Source organism: Atta colombica, unplaced genomic scaffold (genome assembly GCF_001594045.1).
Source record: "Atta colombica isolate Treedump-2 unplaced genomic scaffold, Acol1.0 scaffold207, whole genome shotgun sequence".
Taxonomy (NCBI): Eukaryota; Metazoa; Arthropoda; class Insecta; order Hymenoptera; family Formicidae; genus Atta; species Atta colombica.
The window spans coordinates 1,362,087-1,389,830 of NW_017259302.1; the positions used below are offsets into that span (position 1 = coordinate 1,362,087).

At 30.8% G+C, this 27,744-nt stretch overlaps 2 protein-coding genes across 7 annotated transcripts in view; one reads left to right on the top strand and one right to left on the bottom strand.

Moving 5' to 3' along the window:
* Window positions 1-270: 270 nt before the first annotated feature.
* On the top strand, window positions 271-7,478 carry LOC108687525 (KH domain-containing, RNA-binding, signal transduction-associated protein 3-like). Of its 4 annotated transcripts, XM_018193318.1 has the most exons (11): window positions 271-348; window positions 877-1,345; window positions 2,192-2,313; window positions 2,384-2,500; window positions 2,592-2,901; window positions 3,811-3,925; window positions 4,021-4,134; window positions 4,404-4,480; window positions 6,832-6,928; window positions 7,029-7,148; window positions 7,385-7,478. In XM_018193318.1, the coding sequence occupies exons 2-10, from the start codon at window positions 985-987 to the stop codon at window positions 7,120-7,122; spliced, it is 1,407 nt and encodes a 468-aa protein (XP_018048807.1). In that variant the 5' UTR covers window positions 271-348; window positions 877-984; the 3' UTR covers window positions 7,123-7,148; window positions 7,385-7,478. The 4 variants fall into 4 exon arrangements, with proteins under 4 accessions (XP_018048807.1, XP_018048805.1, XP_018048808.1 ...); XM_018193316.1 differs by lacking the exon at window positions 7,385-7,478 and having other exon boundaries at window positions 7,029-7,340; XM_018193319.1 differs by lacking the exon at window positions 7,385-7,478 and having other exon boundaries at window positions 4,024-4,134; window positions 7,029-7,340.
* Window positions 7,479-14,416: 6,938 nt separating this feature from the next.
* Window positions 14,417-27,744, bottom strand: part of LOC108687524 (transcription factor AP-2-epsilon) — a 91,558-nt gene continuing 78,230 nt past the window's right edge. For all 3 annotated transcript variants that reach the window (XM_018193315.1, XM_018193314.1, XM_018193313.1), the window contains exons 7-9: window positions 16,138-16,279; window positions 14,929-15,100; window positions 14,417-14,733 (exon numbers count right to left, since the gene is read on the bottom strand). In XM_018193315.1, coding sequence (XP_018048804.1) covers window positions 14,596-14,733; window positions 14,929-15,100; window positions 16,138-16,279 — 452 coding nt within the window. In that variant the 3' untranslated portion in view covers window positions 14,417-14,595. The remainder of the gene's footprint in view (window positions 14,734-14,928; window positions 15,101-16,137; window positions 16,280-27,744) is intronic.

Sequence of the window (27,744 nt, forward strand, 5' to 3'; positions counted from 1 at the left end):
GACAACAAACCGTTCGATAGGAGGTAGCGAATGAGTATCTTATCTCTAGTTTGCACACAATGCCGATATTTCGCGGAGGTTCTCCCGATTAACCTTACGTAGAATTTCGAAACAGTTTTCAGTCGAGGTCGAAACTCAAGCGAGAGTGCGCGCGTGCGCGCGTGCGCGCGTGCTCGAACAATTGACGCGATGCCGATCGTCGTTGCGCGTCGATCATACAGGCACGAATAGAAACTGGTTATTTCTTACCGATGTATGACGACGAAGCATCGAGAACGCAAGCATGACTCGACTAAAAAGGGGATAGAATTCCGAGGAGTGGGAGCGGAACTGCGATAAGACGCTGACGTTAGTAATATGCTTATTGTTTAGTGTGCTCGGTGTGTTTGATTTTGTTTTCAATTATTAGATCTCTAGCGTTGTGAGTGATGCTTGACGTCAATCACATATTATATATACGAAGATATGAGAAAGAAGAATATTTCAAAATCACATCATCATCATTTAAACGCGTTATAAAAAACATGGTGTCTCAAAATAATTTGTTATTATCGCGCTTCGCTTTCATTTTTATCGTTGATACAATAGTGGATTTCAGTATCTGGATAATTGATAAGGAAGGTATTCATATTAATAATATTAATCAAATAAATAGAATTAAGTACATTTAATTCATTATTTTTCATTTAATCTTCGCTCAATTTATGTTTTATGCAACTCGTATGTCACGAAATTGGAATGTTTTTTTATATCTTCAGTCGATCTTATTTTATTTTATTGATTAACGGTTATAAAGAAAATTCTTAAATGTGCGTGTTTCAACAGCAGAGCTATTTTACCGACTGTAGATATAAATTATGTAAATTAAATTTTAAGGAGAACCCACTTGAATCGATGGAATGACGTGAGAGCAGACTGCAGTCTGGATACACGGATGCAATCCTCGGCGGGATCATCAACTTGAGAAGGAACGGGGGATAAGGGATGCGTGGTGCGCGCTTTGTCGGCCATTACGGATTCGTTAGGATTCGTTCTCGTAGACGCGTCGTTCAACTTCGGAGTTACGATTTTCGTAAATCTATATCTCGAACAAAGGAATCGAAGCTATTATTGAAATCGATTGAATCAAGAATCCAGAGTTCGTCAGACATGGACGTAAATAGATCCAGCAACGGTGATTACAAGTATGAGAGAGATGATGCCGATGAAAAACCCAGGTCGCTCGATGAGTCTGAGAAGGATCATCAGGCCGACAAGGCCGGCGAGTATATGAACGAGCTCTTGCAAGAAAAGATCGAATTAGACGGACAAAAATGGCCCAACGCCATCCGATTGTTGGACCAAGGTGAGTTGAAAGAAATAATTTTTAAGTAAATATATTCTCTAATAGATGATCTTGTAGAAGAGTCATTCCATCATTCATGATGAGAAACCGGAATATCCATAATTTTCACTTGCAATAAAATTAGATTAAGTATGTGATACTCGAATCAACGATATTTTAAGATTCAACAAAATTTAGTTTTGAAGATAATGTATTTGTTTGAATTTTTTGGGACATAATTTATATTGAATATATTACTTCAAAAATCTTCAGTCTCTTTGGCATTGTCTGGTTATTGAAGTATTTGTTATCTTTATTAATTAATTTTATGTCTGGTATTAAAAAGAATAAGTAATGTTGGTAGATATTATTTTGTAGTCTATTATTATCATTAATTTGGAAAAGAAAAAAATATAAAAAGGAGGAATAAATCCTTTATGAAAAGGGAATATAATTGTAATAGATTGCATATTTTTCTTATAGACATTTTGTATATATCTGTTGCATGATAAAAAATTAAATATAAATCAAAATAAAAGATTAAATAATAGAATAATGATAATAAATTTAATAAAAAACAAATAAGTAATTTATATAACCTTGATCATGAAGTATAAAGAATTCTTTAATTTATCATATTTTCTTGTAGAAGATAGTAATAGAGACAGATAGGAACTAATAAAATATTAAAATTGTTATAAGAATAAATATTTTTTAATAAAATTTTTTATTTATTTTTGTTAAATATAAAACGTTTACAATATGAAGATTTATACTTATGGTCAAAGCTGTAGTAAAAATATATTGAATTAAAATATAATAAATAAATTATGTAACTTTGTTATGAAAAAATTACATGTTTTGTAGAAATTCAAAAAACAGAAACTTTGCGAAGACCAATGAGAGAATCAAAATATGTGGATATCTATCGTGAAAAGCATGTTCGTGTATCTGTCAAAGTACTAGTACCCATCCGTGAACATCCTAAAGTAAGTACCTCTATCTACAGTAATCTAAACAGATTGAAATGAATTAGGTTTATATAATTTTCTGTCTTAGTTTAATTTTGTTGGAAAATTGCTTGGGCCGAAAGGCAATTCTATGAAACGCTTGCAAGAAGAGACAATGTGCAAAATGGCAGTGTTAGGCAGAGGATCTATGAAAGATAAACAAAAAGTTAGTAACAAAGGAAGACTTATTTTTTTTTACTCTTTATTTTCGAAAAAGAAATTGATTTATATTTTTATGATGGATCTTTTAATCTCAGGAAGAAGAACTTCGTGCTTCCATGAATTTGAAATATGCGCATCTTGCTGATGATCTGCATGTGGAGATTACAGCTATTGCCCCACCGGCGGAAGCTTACGCTCGCATTGCTTTCGCGCTCGCCGAAGTGCGGAAATATTTAATTCCTGATAACAATGACAATATACGTCAAGAACAAATGCGTGAAATGGAAATGGGCATATCTGATGATACTGTCTCAAATGATCGCAGACCTTCGATGAGAGGACCTTCGAATCTTGATGGTAATATACCGAGGCCTGCTGCAAGACAAGGACCTAGACAGTCTAGAGGTTGGTTATTTATTGTAAAAATTGTACAATACGTAAAAATATTGAACATATAAAATTAAGGACGTTCTCCGACTGCTCAATCTAATGAGTTGTGTTCAATCTAATGAGCACATTAGTGCTCACCATTATGAAAATTTTTATGAAAATTTATTTCATTTTTATATAGTATAAGATATTTCATAAGTGTTAATGTGTTTATATAAGTTTTTTTTATACAATATAAAATGCCTTCCATCTTCGCTACTGCTACCGGTCGAAAAAATAGCAACTTACTGTGTTACTTAATGACGAATATCGGTCAAATTCAGACAAATTTCATATTATTCCTTATGATATCAAGTTTTTATATCATTGTCTCAAAAAATTGTTATAAAACTTTTTTACAGTGAATTAAAAGATCATTTTCGAATAAGCTTTAGTTAGTGATCTTCTGTGTGTGTGTGTGTGTGCGTGTGTGTGTGTGTGTGTGTGTGCGTGTGCGTGTGCGTGTGTGTGTGCGTGCGTGCGTGTGTGTGTGCGTGTGCGTGCGCGCGTGTGTGTGTGTGTTTTTAAACGCTTCAACTTTGAAGGAATATTTCGATTTTTAATCCTGTTCCGGATATTGAGTTTTAAAGTACATATGTTCAGAATATTTATTCTGTAAGTTTCAGAAAATCTAAAGAAAATGGATGATTTTTTCGAAGAATGTCCTTAAGAATCTATGTATCTCTTGTATCTATGTAACATTGATTATTTTGAGCTCGTGTTTAATAGATATGATGCAATTAATATATTTAAATTTTATAATAAGATATGCATATGCATATTGTATGTATGTATATATAAAATACACATGAATTTTATATATGTGTACATACAATACATATATAATTATAATTAGATATATAAATTATACTACTTTTTATTTAGCTATGTTTCCTCCACCTGTGAATCGTGGGCCACATGCTCGTGGACCTGCACCATCTAAATCAAAAGTATTCTCCATTTTGGATCGTGCGAGGGCTGCTATGGATCAAGGTTACAAGTAAGTTTAAATTTTACGCATAATGTCTCAGGTAGCAAAATTGTTTCATTAAAATATAAATTAAATATTATATTGAATATTCTAATCTTTTCTAGTAGTTATGATAGTCAGACTCCTGCAACAAATCGTGCTGGATCACACGATTTTGATTATCACGGATCATCAGGTGGAAACAATCGATATGGTGATCGTTATACTTCAAATGCTGGGTATGTATTATAATGTTTATTTACAATGATAAGAATAAGAGAGAATAATGTAAAGTTTGAGAAATAAGATTCTCTAATATACACAAAAATTTTAACGTACATAATATGAATAATATATAAATATAAATTATATAATAAAGAGAACTTTTTTTACAGACAGATATGTATTTCTTTATGAAATGCATTTTACATATGATTCGTTTTTATATTACGTAATTATTTATTATGTAATAATTTAGATCTAATAGATGGAAATATTTTTTTTCAAGATACACGACTTACGAATACGATGATGAGTCTGCTCCACATTCTTCACGTGATTATTACGAATCTTCTGACTATTCAGGTAAATTATTATATTTATATATTTGCTTGATCATATTAAATTTAAAAAATTCACTTTTAAGGATATACTTGTGATTTTGATTTAACTCCTTGAGTGTCAATGATGGAAAAATCCGTCAAATTAAAACTAACTAAAAGTGCTTCATGACGGAAAAATCCGTATATTTCATAATGCCAATAAATCACTTTTGCAATGCAGCAATTGAACTGATAATACATACTTTAATGTTTTTGAGCCCGTTGAATATTAATTTGAAATAAAAATTCCAAAATTCAAAATGGCTGACCCAAAATGGCAGATCGCAGGTTCGAAAATTTTGATAATTTTCGACTTCTATGAATTTTTTTATTTGACGAATTCCATAAAAATTTGTAAAGGATTTGTTAAGGATTTTTGAGGCTGATTATAAATTTGATATCAGATTTTAAAAATTGAAGATTGCGAATTCAATATGGCGGATAATAATTTAAAAAATTTTTCCAAGTTTCATAAAAAATTTCAAAATTTAACGTTAAGTTTACAATCAGCGACCTTAAAAACTGATTCCAAAGTTTTTTAAGGAATTTGTCACATAAAAAAATTCGTGTATAGATAGCGAAAAAGATTGAAATTTTCAAATATTGGGTCGATAATTTTGAATTTTAAAATTCTTATTTTAAATTCCTGATCAGCACTACAAAAAATCCCAGGAAAAGTGTCTTACTGCAAATTTTTAAGTTTATGTCATTGATAACATTCTTATATAACACATAAGCGTTTTTCTTGCCTGACACTCAAGGGATAATGAAAAAATTTTTCCCTATTAGAAATGTTACATATTTATTTTAGTATTTGTTTTAATTCTTTTATAAATTTATTACTTATTACTTGTAATTTTTTATTTATTACGTGTGAATTCTTCTAACTTTGTAAAATAATATAAATCCTTTATTATGCTTACGCAGGGTTTATTGTTACATACTAATTTTATTATATAAATTTTGCAATATAAATATACACAAATAAATATTCGAGAAATTCTTAACATTTATAATTATTTTAAGTTCTGAAATTATTACGATTATTTTAAAAATATAATTAATTATGAAGCTTATAATGTTTATGAAGTTTATAATGTGCTTAAAACAGAACTATTGAAAGATTTTATAGGAATGCATTAAAATTGTTATTTATGCATAATAATTTTGAATTATGAATTTACAAATTTAATTTTCTATATGTCATAAAAGAAATTATTTTAGATTAATAATTGTATTATAAATATTTTTGCCCGATTATTTTGTTAAATCCCTAATAATTATACAAATAAATCTTAGTCTTAACTAAATAATATCTTTATATGATTTGATAACGATTAATAATATTTGAGAAAGTTTTACTAAAATTTTTTATGAAAATTAATTTTAATATGATTTTTAACACAATCTTTTATTAAGAGGGAATGATCAAATTATCGATATTATAATCATAAAAATCTTCGAATTGATTAAACGGAATAAAAAATTCTTTTACAGGATTAAAGTAGACGCAAAATTAGAAGGTGGTGCAGTGAATTTTACTAAAATAAAAAACTTAATTTCAATTTCAATTGATAATTTGGTCACGCCAATGTTTGGTCCTAATTTTGCATTCCCTTAAATCGGATTACGCGCACATAAGAGAACTGCATTTATATATAATATATATATAAGGTATCCCGCGATACTTTTCCGATCTCACTCATGAGAAGATAGATGGGAACATCCCATAGCATTTACCGTTTACTAATGAGAGCAACGCTGAGAGAAACGCTCCGGCCACTCGAAGTGTAGCCCATCCTAGTTTATCAAGTATTGGCTGCCGGTAGCGATGGAGAAGCAAGAGGGAAAGTGCGAGACGTGTGAGCGGCACCCGGCATCGCCGCTCACACATCTCGCCATTTCAAATCATCGTACTCTCATTAGTACAATTATTATACAAAAAATTAATATCTCGATTATTATTGCAAATATCGCTCAATTGTATGGGACTTGATCTCGATTCTACTTTCCTATGAGTGGTGGGAGAAGTTTCGCGGAACATTCTATATATTTAACGTAAAAGCATATAATATATAATAATTCACATTTCCCAAATTTATGAATCCTGCAATTTCAATTGAAGCATCATGGGTGTAACTTAAATTCGCTGTAATAACGAAATTTAAACCCTGCCGTAAACTATAACAAATATGCATGACTATAATAAATAAGCATTGATGTCGCATGATGACATATAGCTATCTTTGAGAATTTGAATAACTCGCTATACTAAGGAATTACTGTCGTGTTCTGCCTAAATAATTAAAGCGCATCAATCCATGTAATTCGCAGACGAGTCGTCGAGCCGCGCTTGGAAATCTTACAAGACTACAACGACGTCAGGCGCAGCCTCGCGTTACCGCACTACCCCATATACACGACCTTCCAAGTAAACACCTACGAAAAAAATAAACCATTATAAATTTTCTTTTATTTTAATTATCCATACTCCTCTAAATGTTTTTTTTCCTGACATTATTATTTCATAGCATTGTTAATCCATTGGCGGCTAATCTTCCTTATGCACGGCGGCCTATAATACCCAATATGCAGAAACCGATAAACGAAAGAAATCGTCCTTAATTGATCGGCGAACGAAGATTAATACGGTAATGATACGCAAATATTGCTCCATTAAATTCGTAACAGATAACATTAACAGAAATTGTCTATTCTAAGGAAGATTTAGTCTCGTTTAATTTCTTTTCTTATAACAAGCTAATAGATCTTTAACAAAATAAAAGACTAAATTATTTCTCGCTCTATTCGTATCATTTTCTGTTATAAACGCTATATTTGAATTTTCTTTTATCTTTTTTTTTATAATTTATTCAATAATTTTCAGATTATTTTTCGCGGCCACTGGATAAACAAGAATGTATAAACTTAACCTATAATTAAACCTATAATTAAAATATACCCAATATGGAATTTACACATCAGCCAAAATTAAATATTTTCAATTAAGAACGCGATATAAATAATTCTTTTGAAAATTCTATCTTCATAGTATAATTTAATTCAATGTACCTAATTTTTTACAAAACATTAATTTCATTCCTTCAGTCCTTTTCCTAAAATTTTCAACTGCAGATGGATTTAATTATTGACATGAAGTAAAGGACCAAGAAGATTTATGGGATAATTTAAAATAAAATATTCAAAGTAAAAAACTTTGAATAAGTGATTAATACTGCATAAAGTGAAAGATGAATTTTGAATTTTATAATCATCATACTTAATATTACATATATAAGTTAGTTTGAATTAGAGGCTTAACGATAAATCTAATTATTTTTTTTTGTACTTAATGTCTTTTATAATTCGAAAATAAGTTAAACGAGACATTAAAATCTAATGTTTAATCTTGACGTGACTTCCCATCAAATTATGTATAAATATTAATTCTAATTGTTCGAATAAGATTGATGTTTGGATGTATTAAGATATTTTAAATATGAAAATATTGTATTGTAAATAAAACAAATTTAAAACAATTTGAATTATATACAATGCAAATTTAATGTTAAAATCATAAACTGATATACAGATAAATTGGTTTTTATTATAATATGACGTTACTCTTGCACAGCCTCTATTCATTAAATTTATAAAATGCATAATACGTAGACTTACAAAAAAATATTAATCTGTATCATCTAATATGTAGAACAATGCAAAATTATGCTAAACTATATGTTATATATAAATCCATTAATTTCCAATATATGAATATTTAAAAATATGTAGACTGTAATTCATAAACCTATCATTAAAATAATATGTAACATGTAATCTTCAAAAATTGAAATAAATATGAAATAATAATATCAAATTATTTGTTTTGAGAGATACCAAAATAAATTTCCCAACCAATGATGAAGCTAAGAGTCTAATAATTCTTAATAAAAATATTTGTGCGTGTATATAATATAATTTTACTCCCATATTTACAATGAATATTGTAAATTCTTAAAATCATATTTTTTTTATAAATAATTATCAAGATATTTTTATAAATATTCGTTTTAAATGCTTTTAATATAATAATGTATCATTGAAAAAAATTTATAAAAGATGCAAAATATAATTTTGATTAAATGTATAAATTAAATTAATAAAATATGTACACGAAATATATTTTTTACCAAATAACTAAATTTTTACGAATATATATGTATAGTACGCGAAATAAAGTTAATAAATATTTGACAAAAGGGAGTTTTAAAACATTTTTATAGAAATGTCATTAAAAATCATTTCTAATTCAATTTCTATTTTATTCTAACATTATTATTCATGTATTTCACGTAGGTGGGTAAAAGATGAAGATCTTTGATCACGAAGATCGTGTGGGAATAACTTTTATCATGATGGACTTCGAAGTGCCACGAGTATACTAAGTATAACGTGTGAGTATATATTTATATTTTATTTATAATTCCTTGCTATAAATATAAAAGTCAGACATAAAAGTCTGACTTTAATATTTCTTTTCTTCTGCTTATATAAATAGATAATATCAATTTCTAATATTATTATTAGGAAAAAATAGCATAATGATTCGCATTATTTGTACGAAAATGAAATATTATATTGATACTTATACATATCCGAATTATTTTTATGAATGTATTTTTATGAATGTGTATTTATAGAAATATTAGCTAATAAAGATATGGTTTTTTTATGATCAAAGAAATGTAAGTATAATTAAAATGGCGACTATTATTTTATATCTAATACTTCGGTACATTTTTTCAGAATATCTGTATCTGTACTTAGATACAGAAAATAAAGTACCTTGCACAAACACTTGCTATGATGTGCTAGTTAACGTTTATTAAAAAAAAAAAAAAAAAAAAATTTAGAAAAGATTTAATTGTAAGAAGATATCATTATTTCACATATATTTCACATTTTTTTTGTTTATACTTTAATCTGTCACAAAATTTATTCTTTTTAATATAGCGATTATATTATATCATAAAGGTTCCACAAAACTGAAAATCAAAGAAAAATGTCAGGGAAATCGAAAATAGTCAGGAAAAATTCAGAGAATTTTGTAAAATTTTTGGAAATTTAAAATTCTCGGCTTTAAAGAAGATTTAATATGCATTATATTTACGCAGTTTTGGAATACTATTCAATTCAATAAGTAAATGCAAACTCTGTTAAGAATATTAATAATAACAATATAATTTACATTGCTATGTTAAATTGCTCTCTCCCTCTCTCAACAAAATATTTGATGATTTTTAAATCAAGACGAAAATACAAAAAAATTTCAAAAGTATTTATTAAAAGCATATTATTAAAAGCATTAGGGAAAATAATGAAATTTTATTTGGAAATCAAGGAAAAATTACGAAATTTTAGGATAAAGAATTTATGATAATTCTATGGCAGCCAAAAATTATAAAACTGATGGTAATTCTTGTGCCATCATAATAACAGATAGACATTTTATATAACAGGTAGTTATTTCATCACGAGGGATTGCTTAGAAACAATATTCTTATTTATTTATCACACACCAATATACAAAAATGAACTGTATAATCAATATCAGAATATAATATACTACGAAATTCAAATATATTTAATAAAGATATATCTGAGTATCTTACAAGATTAGAATGATGCTTCAACTTGAAACAAAAATCATCTACAACGTTCTTTGCAGTTGGCACAGAAATTCTGGTAGAAAAACGTATTTCTACAGCCGTCCTAGGGGTTATAAATAAGTATTAATTTACGGGATTCCTTAGCTTCTAACAAGTCGCATCTAAGTAGTTGTGAGTGAAAATAAGGTGCCGAGTTTTTCTTTTCCCTAACTTTTTCCTAACTAATCCCTCTGCATATGAACCGAAAGCCGTAAAAGATGCTTTGTTCGTTATATTCGTTCGCTTAAAATGCAACCGAGGGTCGCGTTGAAGCGTCCACGCATCTTGTACCTGTTGAAACGCATACTGCTGATTTTCGCCGCACTCTTTGCATAATAATTACATCTCTCTCTCATTTACTTATCGTGTTACTTATCGTGTTACTTATGCCTCATTTTATTTAGAACAATGTCACAATACCAAATTGTTTCTAACGTGCATTGATGTTTCGATACATCAGACGATGATCAGCAGAGCGATCTTTAATTTATACTCGCTAACACAAAATTTTTTCCTGTCGTGTGATCAAATTGTTAAGGTAAGAAAGCGTGATAAAGGTCATACTGCTGATCACTCACAACAGATGTCTTCTGAATTAATAACGTGCTATATTATTAATGAAGAATGCGTTATTTGCAAAATATGGCGTATAAACGTGAAATTATGTAGGAAGTACGGAATATATCGGAGCGCCAGATTTAAATATTGGAATGCGTTTTAACATTTACAAAATTGTCTTACGCTTTATAGTGCAGAGGCGACTCCACTGTAAGCTACAAGAAGTTACATATGAGAAGTCCATATGAGTGCTCGAGAAAAATTCGCTTATGCGAGAAATCTGCGTAAGGTATCCATAATCTCGTGTAAATGGTAAGAATGCGCATGTAAAGGAGTGAGTTTTCTCGAGAGTCTCGTTCTTGGTATAAAGAATGTCACATTGGATCTTGGCAATACAGTAGTATAAGTTTTTTTTTATCTAAAAACTTTGCCAGTCTAAGAGCCGCCTCTAACACCATGAGAAGACGCGAGTCTTCGTAGCATGGTTCAATTCTACGGCAACGAGCCGGTCACGCTGTACGATCACCTCGCTAATACTTCATTTCTATGAAAAAACATGGAATGTATAGTGTATTTTTTTATCGGTTTACACCTTAGTTAATGTGTACGATTATATCACAAGAAAGATTCAAATATTCTGTACATAATCCGCTACGATACGAAGCACCCCGGTGTCAAGGTTGCTTCTCCCTCCTCCTTTCTGTTCTCATCTTCTCTTTCCCGCTTTATTTTTAATCTTACATTTATATATATATATATTTATATATACGCCTAAGATTTAATTACAAAGTTAGATATGTCTCAGGTTCACCTGGTATTGTACTTCATACAATTTCTCGTGACTGGCGAGTCCGAGATGCAGCCGACGAGCATATTTGTGTCGCTCCTGAGGAGACTTCCGTTTCGTCATCCGTATGCTCGAGGAAGCGCTTGTTTTCGTGCGCTGTTACCGCGTTTCCTCTGCGTATAGTTTCCTTAGTCGCCAGTCGCTTATGTTAGCTCGATATTGATAATTGGCACGTTTTTTAAATGGCAAGTTTCGCATTGGCACGATAATGGCCCTGAAGAATAACCTTGAGTGCAGTCTCTTCGGAGGAGAATCACTAATAATAGGCGCGATCGAATGTTTTTATTTTTAATTTATTTTTAAATAATAAATTTTTTTCCTATCGATAAATAATGAATTTCTAAGGTTAAAAAATAGCATAAAAATATTGGATATAAAGAGAAATTTATAAATGATACTGATTTAATGACACTATTTTCTGATGAAACGTTTAGACACAAGGATAATCTCGTCAGAAGGACTTCAATCTTGGCGATTCTCTGGACTTAACGTCGTTCCTGACTATCACGTGAGTGTGCACCTATGAAAGGCAAACTATCCTTATTTGTGGCTAATCGCACGGCATCCCATTATGAGTAATATCAGTAGAGGTGACTAAACTGATACATCGGTTACCGAGGACTAAGTTGCACTTTGATACACGACTGCTTCTGATTACACACAAAGAATTGCTGATTCAGGTAAGTCTCATTGTTGGAAGCACGGCTTTTCTAACAAGAAAATAAATTATATCTAATTATTTCATAAATCGTAAACTAATCAAAAATGTACATTAAAAAATCGAAAAAGTAAATCTCGATTTTTGTTCTTTCATATTCTCTAATTAATGAGCATTTTTCTTTGTAATTTAAAACGATCTGCAGATTTTATCTTCCATGCGGATTGCTTACTAATAATAATAAATTGTAGATGATTGGATTACAAGTTGCAGGAAATAATTGTAATACTAATAATTTGTTGAATTAATATTAATGATTGCACTAAGTTTCTTGAATTTTCCGACTATCATATTTCACAAAATTATCTTCAGCCGGTCTCTTCACAAATCACAATTTTTTTTGCGTAAAATGTTCAATAAAAACAAAGAATAACCGAGTAAATCAAATATATTTTTATATCTGTCGCCCATTTTTATCACATCCATCACTTGTCATGTTACAGTTTCTGTATACTGGATATAATTTTCGAATTTACTTCGAATAATGAAAACAAAGAATTTTCTATTTTCATATTATTCTAGTATTTAATATTCTAATATTTAATTCTCTAATATTTAATCAAATTAAATTCATGCAATAAAAAAGATGAAGGACTAAAGTAGGAAATGATAATCTTATCGTTTATAACAAATTTTTAGTTTTTCTTCTCAGTAAAACTTCATCTGTTGTATGTTTAAAAGTGCGTGAAACAGTAACATTGTATAGTTGGATGTGATTTAAGCTACGCATTATCAAATTGCGATTATTTAAGAAGCTTGATCTGTCAGGTTTGTGATGAATCATCGGTGAAATAGAGGGCGGATTATATAAATCTTTGCAAAAAATCGTAATTACATACTTTTGAAGTTGAACGAGGTTTCGTTTTGAAACCTCGGAAGATTTTGTTTATAAAGATTATTATGTATTTTTAATGTTTTTCTCACGTATGATTATGGCTAGGTACACTGTACCTAAACTAAATAAACTTTTTTTTAGAGAAAATCTAAATATAAAAGTAAATATAAAAGCCTACAAACATCCAGCCTTAATATATTTCCATATATTATAGCGCAAATATCCAAGATATTCTCAGGTATTTATTTTCCGCGTATATTCACGTTTTTTGCTTATTAACGCAATTTTTTGTATTTTTACTATAAAAAGATTTCTTATAAGTCATTAATATATTAAAATTTCAATACATAACATTCCTAAAAGAAAAAATCGAGAATTAATTATAAAATACATCGAGAATCAATTATTAAATGCACTTTAAAGAATGTGTATATTATTTTTTTGAGAATGTTCAAAAATATTCAATGGATATTTATAAAATGTATAAATTTGATTCTTTTTATTTTATGGTGCATGTTTAAAATAAGATATTCCATTTTAACTTTCGCATCGAAATATCTTCAAGATATAAAAGATATCGAAAAATATTTTAGATAAAAGTTGTATGATCTAAAAAAGACCAAATAATGATAAAATCAATTTTTGAAAAAATTGTTCAAGGTTACAGAAAGGTCATCATCACTTTGGTACAATTTTTTATCTAATTTGATTCCTTCTTTATTCTGCATATAAAAATATTAAGATAACATTAATAAAAACTCAATAGTTTAAATATTTTATTCTACTTTGACATATTTTAACATAAAGTATCTCATAAAAATAATTATCTTTTGTTTGAAACATTTTTCTTTTACTTCTCAAGATATTTCGCTGCGAAAATTAAAATAGGACATCCTGAATATGTTTACTGTTTACACAAATTATCTTTTCCAATTTTTTTGCAAGATCATGTAATAATAATTTAGTTGCGTAGCTGAAAGTCGAAGAAAGGCCCTAAAGATTTTTGTAGGCAGAGAGATCTCTTAGACATTTTCAAGACAATGTATAAAACGAATCTATACGAAAGGCGACCAGCGACAAAGAGTTGAGCTTCTCGGAATTCGGCTTCCTGAGGCTCTATTACGAAATAAGAATTTTTCTCTCCTTTGTTTCCTATAATTCATCGACTATCCCTGATTGCACATTTTCGCACGTATCACGCAGTCTGCGTGTCGAATTGCCTACGGAAGCTTACGACCAGCCAACCTCGGCGTACGGTGGGCACGCGGCACGTCACACGCGAGTGCCATCAGCGTGTGCGACGCGAACGCGTGTGTACGCGTGATCCATTGCGAGCTTTCCGCAAGAGCGATGGACGCACGGAAACTCAATTGTACGGCCAGGAATGCCTAATAGACGTGACCACGTTCGAGGTAGGCGGGTCTTCTGTGCGTCACTTCTTCATGTCGTTCATCAGCGCGCCGTCCTTGCTTTTGTTGGAGTCGAGATTCGACTGTTGACTGCTTGTCACACCGCTGCCGTTCCCGGGATACATCTTCTCTAGATGATTCAAAGATTCGCTTAGGAACTTCTGCAATGGGAAACATAAGATATACATAGATTTCAGTAGAGTCGTATTGTTGGATGAGAAATCTTTAGCTGTAGTTTTAAATCGAGAATCTTTAGAGAAGAAATTTTAGTTTTTCTTGTTATGTAGATTCGCTGTAGCGAGAAGATAAGAGAAAACGATGATACATAAGGAAATAACTTTTCATTGTCTTATTACCTGTATAGCCGTTAAAGCGGCCACGATCGCAGGACTTCCGAATCCGTGTGATATGAGAGAAAAATGGGTGAGATGTCTCTGTATACTGGGATCGAGGATGTGTTGTGGCCGCGTATTGCAAAGCGGCGATCTGTCCTGGTTCAGAAGATCCATCAGCTCTTTGGTGATTTGTCTGGAAATAACGAAATCGTAAAAAAGTTAATTACGTGGCTCCTTGCTATGATAGTGCAAGGAAAAACTTTTCGTCAAATCTGTCAAAAATATTATTAACATTTAATTATTATAGCAATAATAATATTATACAATGCCTGCCCGGGCCACCTCAATCATTTCTGAATGATTCGAGATACAGGATTGAAATTTACAGAGATATAACGGGATTGTGGAAAGAGAAAACAAATCTATGTGAAAGAGTTACATCTCTTGTATACGTATGCACGCACGCTCATCTTGACTCATCTTTAATTGAATCGGTTTTTCAGAAACAGTTGATTTTGAAATTAGATCATGGTCAGGATAAGTGGCATTGAATAATTCGACTACTTCTCGATAGAATCTTATTGTGTCAGCATATCCAAATTCAAGCGACTACATATATACAATGTATACATGAAATTCCACGAATTATTCAATGCTACTTATTGTGACCATGATCTAATTTCAAAATTAACTGTTTCTGAAAAACCGATTCAATTAAAGATGAGTCAAGATGAGCGCGCGCGCACATAAGAGATGTAACTCTTTCTTCTGAATAACAATGTTCAAATGATCATAATTCTATGAAAAAAAATCGTAGAGATTTCGGTCAGTCCGCGTTGTTACTGTCTCGAAAAGCCTTTTTAAATGATTCTTCATTCGATATGTCATTTAAGATTTTCAAGCCCCTTTCTCCCTCTTTCCCCCGGAAAGTTAAGATAGGTTTTTGAGGTCCAATGATAGATTTTACGATCCTATTGTATCCCTGTAAATTTCAATCCTATATCTCGAATCATTCAGAAATTATTTAAGTGGTCCGGAACTTTTGTCGGATAATATATATCGTGTATAACTGTGAATTAAATTCACAATTTTTTTTATCAGTAAACTGCGTAAATCCTAAATTAAACATTTGAATGTTTTAAAAAAGCGCATTATAGTATGTACATATAGTGTAAAAATAGCGGATGTTATCTAAAGTCTTATTCAAAGAACTCTAGTACTTATGCTTACTTGGTGGCATGAAGAAGTTCTTTTCTCCTGTAGGAGTCTTGTGGTTCGCAATGTTGCCGACTGAGATATTCGGCGACTTGCTTCGCGGGGAATTCGGTTTCGCAAACGTAGCCGAAGTCCCTGGCAAGGTGAATGGCTTCTCCTGAAAAGAATAAAATATACATATTATATGTGTATGATGCTATTATGTAAACTTATTGCGTATAATAGTCGATGAAATAATCGCAAAATTTTATTTGATTGTGAAACACTGTCCATCGAATTCCAAATTGTTCAACTCGAATTTATCTTACAAAATTCATAAATAGAGAATCCCATTTGATAAAACATCCTCATATTTACAGCTTTTATCGGTAATCTATAAAATATATTTTGATGAACAACTATTTTTTAACACTTGCTTTGTAGAAATTTGTTAATCTTAATAGAAACGTAATATGAATCTCTTCCCAATTTGACTATGACTGATTTTCTAAAGCACTTAATATAATGAGTTATTAAATCTTTTCAAAATTGGAATTTTAAATTTGCAGTATAATCTTTCAGAAAAATATTCACTATTAAAAGATTGAATCCAAATATGATAAAGTGATGATTTCTTGGTCGAATAGTCGATGAGCTCTCTGTAAAGATTATTTTTTTGTAAAAGATAAAATATAAATGCTAAATAGGGGATCTATTAAAAAATTTATTAAGAAATTATAAGTAAATTCGTTGGAACAAATCTTTGGATGCTACAGTCAGAGCGAAATTAACTAATTACAGTTAATGAAACGCGCATTCTCTTCAAACGCGCCATCCTTCTCTTTTTCGAGCCTTCCACTTTCTACCCTTCTGCGCATTCCAACTTCTCTCTTAGTGTGATGGAAGGTAATTAGGTAGCTATACATATATGAGTATGTGTGCGCAAGTAGGATCTTTCATACAAGCTGGAAGTAGACCCGCTGAGCGCTATTATCGATAAACCAAGCAAAGCCACCCGCAGCTACACGCCACGTGTATCACCCACGAGATCGGAAACGTGGGCAAAGCCATTTGCGAGCTAACGAATTGTCTAATTTCGCAATCCTACTCACTCTTTCTTTTTTTCCTCTCCATAACTCAGAAAACAGATATATTTCTTATATGCAAAAATTATTGAATTTACTTGAAGAAACAGGCAAAATCTTGTTGCAATAGTCATAACAATTAAATCTTTTTGCCATCTCTTAAGATTCTAAGATAAAATAGAAATTATCTTTTTTCAATAAGAAATAACAAGAGTTAATATTTTTTTAGTCAAATTTATATTTACGCTGCTCGAAATTCAATTGACATGAAAACAATCTAAAGTCGATCAAAATTAATAAATTATGCTGCATTTTTAGTTCACATAAGGAACGTGCGAGATTCCAAGTTTTCGTTTAATTTGGGTTTCGGAAAGAAACGAGGATTCCGCACGCGAGAATCTTTACACGCGCGAATTCTTCGTACGAGACACCACGAACATGTAAACGACCGTATTAGCAACGGTTTTGCATATTTGCAGAAATTCTCACATATTAATAGACGTTTAATGATGTTCTAAGTACCGGTCCAATTTCGGACGCGGGAAATAATGAGATCTTAGCGAGACTATCGTATATGATTGACAGCCTTCTAATTTCGATATAATGACTGTGTACAAGATTGTTGCTGTAAGGATCTTGCACGCGCGTAGCCCTGGGCAACCACCTAGATCGCCGCAGAAATCATATTTGGAATATATATATTCTCTTTTTTTTTTTGTTTTAATGATTACACTTAAGTTGCGCGTTTGGTTGAAAATAGCATGGACTTCATAAAATTTAATCATCGTATCGGTATATGTGAAAGTACACGATGCTTATTGCCTTCAGCCGTACAAATTGTTACTATCAGTCGTTTTGCGGGCAGAGCAGCTTATGAAAATTCATTTGTAAACGATGTAAAATTAATTAGCTAAATTTAATTTATCTGGAGATCTTTATGATCACATATATAGTTACTGGGTCAAAATGAAGTATACGTAATACACACTGAACAGTTACATACATACCGTATAACAGTAAATTCTTGAGAGTAACAAAACTTCTCTAGAGAATGATAGTTCTTTGACAGACATAATGCTTACCTCGTTAAAGCTTTATGACTGTAAATAAGTCTCAAATTGTAAATAAGTTATTTATGACTGTAAATAAATCTACTCTTGCCGCACATGTCTGCTGGAATAAAAATATGTCCTATAATTCTTGTTTTATCATCATAAAAATAATGACATAAATAAATTATATGCTAAAGTCGCAGTGTTCATTTTCTACGTGCACTACATCTCCTTATATTTATAATTATTATTTATGTTTTCAAAATGCGTTTGAAACATTATCCATTTAACTCACGAAAGATATAACTACGCCTATAATTGTTTTCAACAATAATTTGAGATTTCGAATGTTGGACTGCTGTTTTATATATATATATAATTTGGACTGCATTTTGCATATACATCGTTGTTCTATTTTATGTGACATAAATTATAGTTCATGCGGTCGCAACCATCGTTATTTTAATAGACCGCCATTGATCCCGTGTTTATGTCAGACTTGTCGTAATGCTTTGTGTAGTAAAGTTTTTATTGCGGTCATGAGAGAGAGAGTGAGTGAGTGAGTGAGTGAGTGAGTGAGAGAGAGAGAGAGAGAGAGAGAGAGAGAGAGAGAGAGAGAGAGGGAGAGAGAGAGGGAGAATCAATGCGTAGAACATATGCATTAAGTGAAAAGCTAGCTAGAGATAGCTGCTAACGCAGCTATGAAAAATATGTAAGTAGTTTGAAACTGCCAACGTTTTATGTTTAACGTTACACAATGTTGCATGTATAATAGTGCCACTCGCACTGATTTTACGTAATCCTATTATACTCTCGTTCAATGTATTCAATAAGAATGGATATATATATAACGCGGAATGGTAAAAAAAAATTAACATTTTTATTTTTTATCTAAACTGCAATTGTTTGATATATGTAATCATTTAACTGTGAAGCGATCAATACACTTAGCGAATAAATAGAGTAGAGCATAGGTTATAATAATATTTACATATTTTATAATGATTTACATGTTTTTGTTAAACTAACTTATTGTACTAACTTATTGTAGATGACAAGATTCGCGTATCAAGGCGGGAAGGATGAAAACTTCTGATTGTTAGCTATTGGAAAGATGACTGTTGAAACTTTATCTTCATAATTCTTTTGAATTAGATGGACTTACCTAAACTCAAAGGCGGAAAAACGTGTGTTTTTTTTTTTTTTTTTGTAATTTGGACAGCTTGAGTTGAGATAGCTTGAGTTGATGAAGATATTGTACTTAAAATAATTAAGAACATTTCTTTTAGGAAAAGATCTCTCTTAAAGATCCTTATATTTCTTTATTCAATTCGAATTCGATAAAATAAAAAAACCAACAAAACTAGAAAGGAAACTATCAACTGGGCAAAGAAAAGACCTTTCACAAGTATCCCACGATGTGGAATATCGAATGGATATAATATTATAGTTTCGTGCAATATTTATCTACCACGTGTGTTTTCGCTGTCGCATTTTCTATGGAACTCTCGTATTAGGCGCGCAAAACCGACAGTAAGTTAACTATCAGCGATCTTATCGACATCGTTGGACGTGGTACAAATTTCCACCCCTTCGCTCCTCAACCTCTGCATGAGATGCAACAGGTCGTTTTGGGTACGCTTTAGTCTGCCATGAGCAACTCTTCCGCGCAGATTTGCATATCTCCTCCCATATCGTATCTCTCCTTCTTCTAATCTCTTTAAGTAAATTAGCATGTCTGTCGGCGTTACTTTACCGATATGTGCGCGTTGCAAAACGTTCACGATTATGATCGCAAATGCGAATATAGATCTTGCATTTTATCGCATTGTATTTTCTTCCTTTGAGAGATTTTCTTGGCGCGTTTATTTGGACAGTTTTTCCAATTAATTTCATAATTTTCGTATATTAAGAAAGTGATTTCCTATAAACTTAAAAGAAAAAAAAAATGAATATCCGATTGACGTTATGAACAAAAAGTTTAATTATAGAGCTTTATAATATACCAAGCTACTTTGATTAGTAAAAAATTAGTATACTACATATGTTATTCTAATATAGAGTGAACTTTATAAGATTAAAAGATCATTAATATTTTGGTTGTCATTGTCGTAACTATATTAACAAATGTATGTAATTTGTTTTGTATCATTCTATAATTGCTGTTTCAATCAATCATTTAATTAGTTTAGATAATTTATTTTGAATTGAAGAGTTAGTTACTCACTCACGCCTTCACACGGAAAGCACATTTTAAGAACATCAACGAATATATTACTTCAATTAAATATATTACTGAGGATGGCTAAAAAATGAGTCGAAACAGCTAATTATGTAATTATATTAATTGAACTGTGTATTATTAGTAGAATTTTTGTTTATATAGTACTGAGTCTTAATTGCTCTCATTTTATTCTATTATTTAAATCTCAAGAGTTCTGACTTATTTTTTGTTTATATAATAAAAAAAAATAATTGTTTTGTTGTTGAAATAATACATTTATAATTATATGCAAATGCGAATTATTGCGTTTCATGTTTTATCAATTGTACTGTATTTCTTTGAGACATTCTTTTTACGCATTTACTCAGAGAGCTGTCTATCAATTTAACGCGAAATATTAATGATTTTTTAATCAATTTTTATAAAATTTGTCCTATATTAAGAAAGTAATCTTTGATTTGAAAGAAAGTATCTGATAGCATGAGATATCAGGCACCTACAAATAAAGTTTAATCGTAATATACTTGGAATAATCAAAACATATTGCTTTAGTAAAAAATAAACTTTACAAAAATCTCCTGGTTAAAAAGATTTATTAACATTTTGCTGATCGACATAACATAAATTAATCAATCACATCGTTTTTATTATCGAAATAAAATATTACAGTGTATAGTGTTTTAATATTATCATAATCCTACTCGATTCGACGTGACGCGAAGGAATGTCCGGCTTATCGAGTACGAGAGAATATGACTCAATAAAACGAAGGGACTCGTAAACCGCACGCCACAGATTACCGCTAAGGGAGCTTGCTCAGATGGGAGATATAGATTAGTCTTGTGCGAGTAAACGAGAATGAGCGGGTAACGTGACTCGCGCGAATTATGTGATGAACGGCCAGTGCTGTTTGACGACTTCACCGTGTCGATCGCAAATCAATAGACAGTATGGACAGTCGATCAAAAGCTGTGCAATTTACCCAATGGCGCAGCAAAAAGATTGATCGGGAAAATGCGCTTAATTATATGGGCGAGTAATTATATTTTTGTTTCTCGACAGCAGCACGTGCTGATGTATGGTCATGCATGGCATGTTCGAATTTAATTTTGAACGGATCTTCAGTTAAATTTTTATTAGCTTAATTTAGCATATCCATATAATTTTAAAAGAAAAAAATATCGTGTATGAAACTATTGTTGAACGAAAATTTTTGCCAGTTTTCTCTTTTCATATGCTGAACATCTTATTTAAAAATATTATTTCTTATTGCAAATTTAAAGCTAGAACGTGTAAGAAGTTAGACGTTAGTATTGTAAGAATTACTGCTCATATGTATTAGAAATAAATGTTAAGAAGAAATATAGTGATCGTGCTCGGGATGTTACGAAGAAATATATTATACTAATATAACTAGGTTTCTCTAGTTTTTGTTTGTAAATATTCTTCCATAACGAGTCTCATCGAACGATCATTCGAATCGATCGAGTAGTTCGAATCGAATACTCGTAGAAATTTGTTTGCCGTTCTAAAGGAAGGCCGGTGATAGAACAGCCTTATTCGTCTCTGAACTTTGTTACAAGGATAACCAATATGATGCGCTCCATCTCAGCCTTCGACCGCAAATCACGTTCCATTATACGTCCTGATAATCGAACCTGCAAGAAAGATTTCGGGAATTCTCTTCCGCGTACCGAGATCGTCGTGTTCCGATATATCCCTTGCGGTTTCTCATACCGGTTAAAACTTCGCAACAAGTCGGCTGCGGTTGACGTATATTGGCGTGTAACGCGTCTAGAATACGCATTCCTCGATTCCCGTGCACGTTATTCTGATGTAACCCCGAATTACACGCTGTCCTAACCGTTCTAAAATTTTTAGGTCGCGATGTAAAACGTAACTGTACACTTATAAACACAAAATTAAACCAAACTATTAAATATGAAATTAAATGAGCACGTTGGCCAAATCAAATCTGAGTATTTATTTAAGTATCTTAACGATAATTTTATACATAAATAATCTTAATGAATGATCACATAAACAAAATGCACGCAATATAAGATTTGTCCTTTCTCTAATAATGATTTGTTAAATCAATTTTATTATCTGTAATAAATAAAATATCGAAAATAAATCTATAGCAATTTAAATTATTATTTTAATCTAAGAAAGCCTCGTTTGTTATATAGACGTAGTAGAAGTTTTAAATTACTTCGTTAATTTTATTTTTAGTTTTATTGTCGAATTTTTATGTGAAGTATGCTATTACTTTTCAGATATTCCATCTGGAGCCGCAATAAAACGGTCTCACATATTTTATTTTTTAATCTTTAGAAACTCGTGTATATTTCTTTTGAGCATAAGATCACATTGTGTCACTGTATGACGATTGGGCGCGAATTTACGTATGAATTACACAGTCATAAGCGAGATATATGCGTACGCACATAAGTGTATGCATATACCTACGTATTTTTCATGCGTCGCGCATAAATTCTCACACTTTCGTCGTAGTCTTTTATGACGTTCATCAAAGGTTAAAGTTTCACTGTTGTTCTTATTAAACAAATCATTGTGTAACAATCGTTGCGTTAGTATTATAAAAGAAATTATTTATTTATTTATTTATTTGGATATATATCATTTTTTGCACGTGCTTTGACAGTTTTCTCGCTTTATTCTAAGTATATGTGAATATATAACTAGAATAACACAAAAAAGTAAGACACGTATATGGTATATTCAATGATATCATCTTTTTCTCAGTGATCAGCAAATTAAAACAGGAATCGATGTTACAACAGTGATTTGCAAATAGGGAATTGACGTAAGCAGAACGAGAAATAAGGAAATATATTCATCTGAAAAAAAAAAAACCGGATCATCATAACGTTGTACTGGCCTGTTTTATTATAAATGATATATATATATATATATATTTCTTGATTTATTATAACTGTGATTTATCGATTTACTATATATCGGTCAGAGTTCATTTTTTTTCTTATCTATTAAGTAATTATCACTTTGCGCGATATAAATGAGAATATTAAATACGAAAGAAATATTAATTCTTACGAATAAAAACGATGAAATATTAATGTGACTATTTATCGCGATATTGTAACTTGTTGTTAGTTAAATTAAAAATCATGTTTTTTTTTTCCAAATCAATTTTAGATTTTCAATGTAAATTGTACAGTGTAAAATATATGATGTAATCAAAAAAGCAACTATTTTTCTTTTTTATTGATTATAAAAATAATGTGAATTTATTTATTATAAAATCGACGATTAATTTATTTATATAACTAGTTAGACTTTTCGTCATTCTTCTTTTCTTACTCAAGGTAAAAATTATGAATTAGAGTTTTTAAATGATATCTGTAAAAATCATATTATTCACAGAAGATTGCATTGGTCTGAGATAAATCTAAAACGCGAAACTCGCTTATACACTTATGTACCGCACGTACAGAAAAAGAATACCACGAGCATTGTCGTTAGTTCATCACTACTATTTACGTCTTCCCTATCATTAAAGTACGATAAAGGCTCAAGTAGCAATTAAGAAACGGGATCGCCGCAAAGCTGTCGCAAATCTGTATGTTTACGGATACATTATACACGATTTTTGATCGCTTAATGACAGCGATTGTCCTAATCTCATGGCAGGAGCGATCTGTATGCAAATGGTAATTATACGCGTATTTGAGCTCTTTTCCAGGCGCGGTTAGTTGCACAGGAAAGATGAGATTAAACGAGTCACATCGATGAGCGCGATAAATGAGCTATTTTTTTTTTTATTCTTTTTATTTCTTTCAAGTACGGGGATGCTCATATAGAGATGGGAATTCAAGGAATAATTAGTTTTGCCTTGTCAAAGCTGTTATTAATTTGCAAACCACGAGATATACATGCTTTGATATTATAAAACCGTGTACCGGTAATGTTCAGTTTGTTCGACAATTAATGATATAAATCGACAGGTCGGCTTGCGCACAATTTACGGTACCGTAACAATGCAACGTTTTACAGCAATACAGCTGCCGGCACGGTAGAGTTGTAGCGAAAGGACGATTTATTATCTTGAATTTTTACGTCGCAAAATGCTAATCGACGCACTGCATTGAGTTTTATATTTACTCGAGATTTAGACGCGCTTTCTTCATCCGGAAAATAAATATCAGATTGCTTTAAAGTTTGGACGATGTTGTGTTAAGTACCAAGTACATTTTTATCTAAAGTAGATGTCTGTCTATTGTATTTTTATTTTTTTATTTCTTCATTTTTGTTTTTTGCATCTTATATGTTATAATTATATTGTAATATAACAATGTTGCTCTTTTTTTGTAATAATATTTTTATATTTTAAAGAATGTAATTAGCTATCTAATATAGCTATCTAATAAATCTAATAAATGACAACTCTGACTTTGATTCTAATACATTTTTTTTTATTTGAGACATTTTGTTCATTGCGCGTTTTGGCAAAATGCCGGACTCAAATCTTCGTGGATTCCCGGTCGAGAAAGCGTTATAGAGCGTGGCCGTCATGTCGCCTCGCACCGCCTTGGAAAGAAAAGCACGGTCGATGTTTTATGGAAGCCTCGCCGACCATAAATTATAATCAACGTCCGTGCCAACACTCTAACAAACTTCCAGGCGCATCATTAGGGCGCTGCTACGGCGGAGGTGCGGGAAGGCAATTGTACGCGCGTACGCATTTGTTGCGCGCTCGTTATTAAGCGCTCTCTCGCGCAGATGGGATATCCCGTAGGAGTCTTTCCTTCTCTATCCTCCTCTTTCTCTCTCTGATTAGCCTCACGCAATGTCCTCTATCCGGTATAAAAAAGCTCGCACTCGTTGTTACTGTCATAATGCGGAAGGACGAAGACGATGTCTCTAAAGTCGAGTTTAGGTACGTGGTTCGTCTTTGATGAGCATCCGGGAGAATCATTCAGAAATGAAAGCGTAGTGAATTAGATTGATCAGAAAAAACAAGAATGAAGGAAGTGGAACTTCTAGTTTCGTCTGCGGAATTAACACTATTAAAAATAAAATGATAGTTAATTTTTTTGTACACTGGAAAAAAATATAGTCAATTTTAATAAATATTTAGTTGAATACTGCCAACTAAATATTTATTAAATATAAAGATATATTTATTTGATACAAGTAAGATTAATTTAACAATCTTTTATTTTACTGAAAAAATATTTATTTACTGTAAGTAAATGTTTAGGTGGCAGTATTGAACTAAATATTTATTAAAATTGACTATATTTTTTTCTCAATTATTATTTAATTATTCAAATTTATAATAACGTATTTTCTGAGATCTTCTATGATATATTTTGTTCAATATATAAATAATTAAATGATCAATTTACTTTCTTTCCTTTTATCCTTTCTTTTATATATGTAATGTATGCAACATAATTAAATAAATTAATCATCGGTAGTTTGAGTGTTAATTATCATAATTGAAAGCTGTATGTGATTACAAAGACACGTAGAATTTGTTCTTTAATAAAATAAATATAAAAGAATTCATATTTAATATAAACAGAAATAAAATCTTTTTTGAATTAAACACTCGCATTAAATGTGAGGTACAGATGCTAAATTTTTAATGTTTATTTTTTTGTAGCACACTTTGTTTGCCAGTTGTTCTATCTTGTGAGGCTTAGGGACTAGTCTTGTATGTCTAAACAAAAATCCATTCAGGTGCTTAAATGACTCATTCAAGATGATCATCAAGCGTAGACCGTGTAAATTCGCTTTGATGCGCGTGCTATTCCAAAGAGATGATTTCATCACTGTGCCCTACGAGACAAGTGGGCGTCGCAAGGAATGTAATTCTTCGGAGTCATGACGAAGGAGGGAGATGTAAAGATGCGAAGAGGTAACCTTCTACAAATTACAACGGCAATAAATCGAATATACGTTACATTTAAGAGTGTTACTCGTGATAAATCGTTGGGAAAATGCGTGATTATGCGATTAATCGTTAATGCATTGGTCGCTTGTCATCGACCCCGATTAATAAGAATCCCTCGAGAAATTTACACTAAAAACATTTTATATAAATCAATCGAGCCAGATAAATTAAATGTGATTTCTACAAGCTATGAGAAAACACGTTAATATAGCTCTTTTTATTAAATGTTTTTCATTGGGTTTTTCATTGTTTTACAAAAATACAAAAAAATGCATGCAGATGATTTTTTAATAAGTTGAAAATAATATAAAAAAATTACTGAAGAAAATTTAAATTTATTAATTCGACAACAAAATATTTTAATTTAGATCAAAATTATAATTGTGTATGAGGGAAATTTAATAAATAATCTAATTAAGTGATAATAAATATTAATTTAATATTAAGAAACTTTTTTATATTTAAAATATAAAATATAAAATATAAAATATAAAATGTTCAATAAAATCTTATTTCTTTATTATTTGAAAAGAGAAATTCATTGCGGCTCCTAATTCTCCTAATTTATTGAAAATTAAATAACATTCTTTCATCAAACTTTTGTCATAAAAAAAATTTTAATTTATAAAGAAAAACAATGCAATTATGTGTAATGTATAAATAAAGGATGCGTTTAATTTTTTTCTGTAAAATATAGCAAAAAAAATAGTAATTGAAAAATTATAATGTTATACTATGTGAACGCTTCCAAAATTTGCAAAAAACGCTTCTTTTTGCAAAAATATCATTGATATCGTGTGTCTTTCAACAAGCGATACAAATGATACAATGGATCATTACATCCTTGTTGTTTGCTAATGTTAAACAAAGACGACATGATCACTGTGTCGCTTGTTGGAAGACACACATCAGCTTATCATTACGCGGATATTAATGCACAGCGGAATGTAAAAGTTCCGTGTATGACCGCATTACGGAACTAGAATACCATGCAGGGAAAGCTTCCCGTTTGGTTATATGTTTGTCATTTATACCGGATACGATCAATGTTGCTAATGAAGAAAACGATTACCGGTGAAGAAAAAGGACACATCCACCATTACCGTGTAGGAAAAAGATTTTATGTTCGCGTTATTTTACAGAAGAAATGATTCATCGCGCGCTTTATGGGACAAGCGTCATACCCCACTCCAAGATGTAATAGAGTTTATGAAGATATTGTGTAGTTCAAACAATCTTAATATTGCTTTACCCGACAAATGTCTGTTAACTTGCTTAATATATAGACAATAAAAAGTAATTTGCTTCGGTCACTATTTTAAACTATATATATAT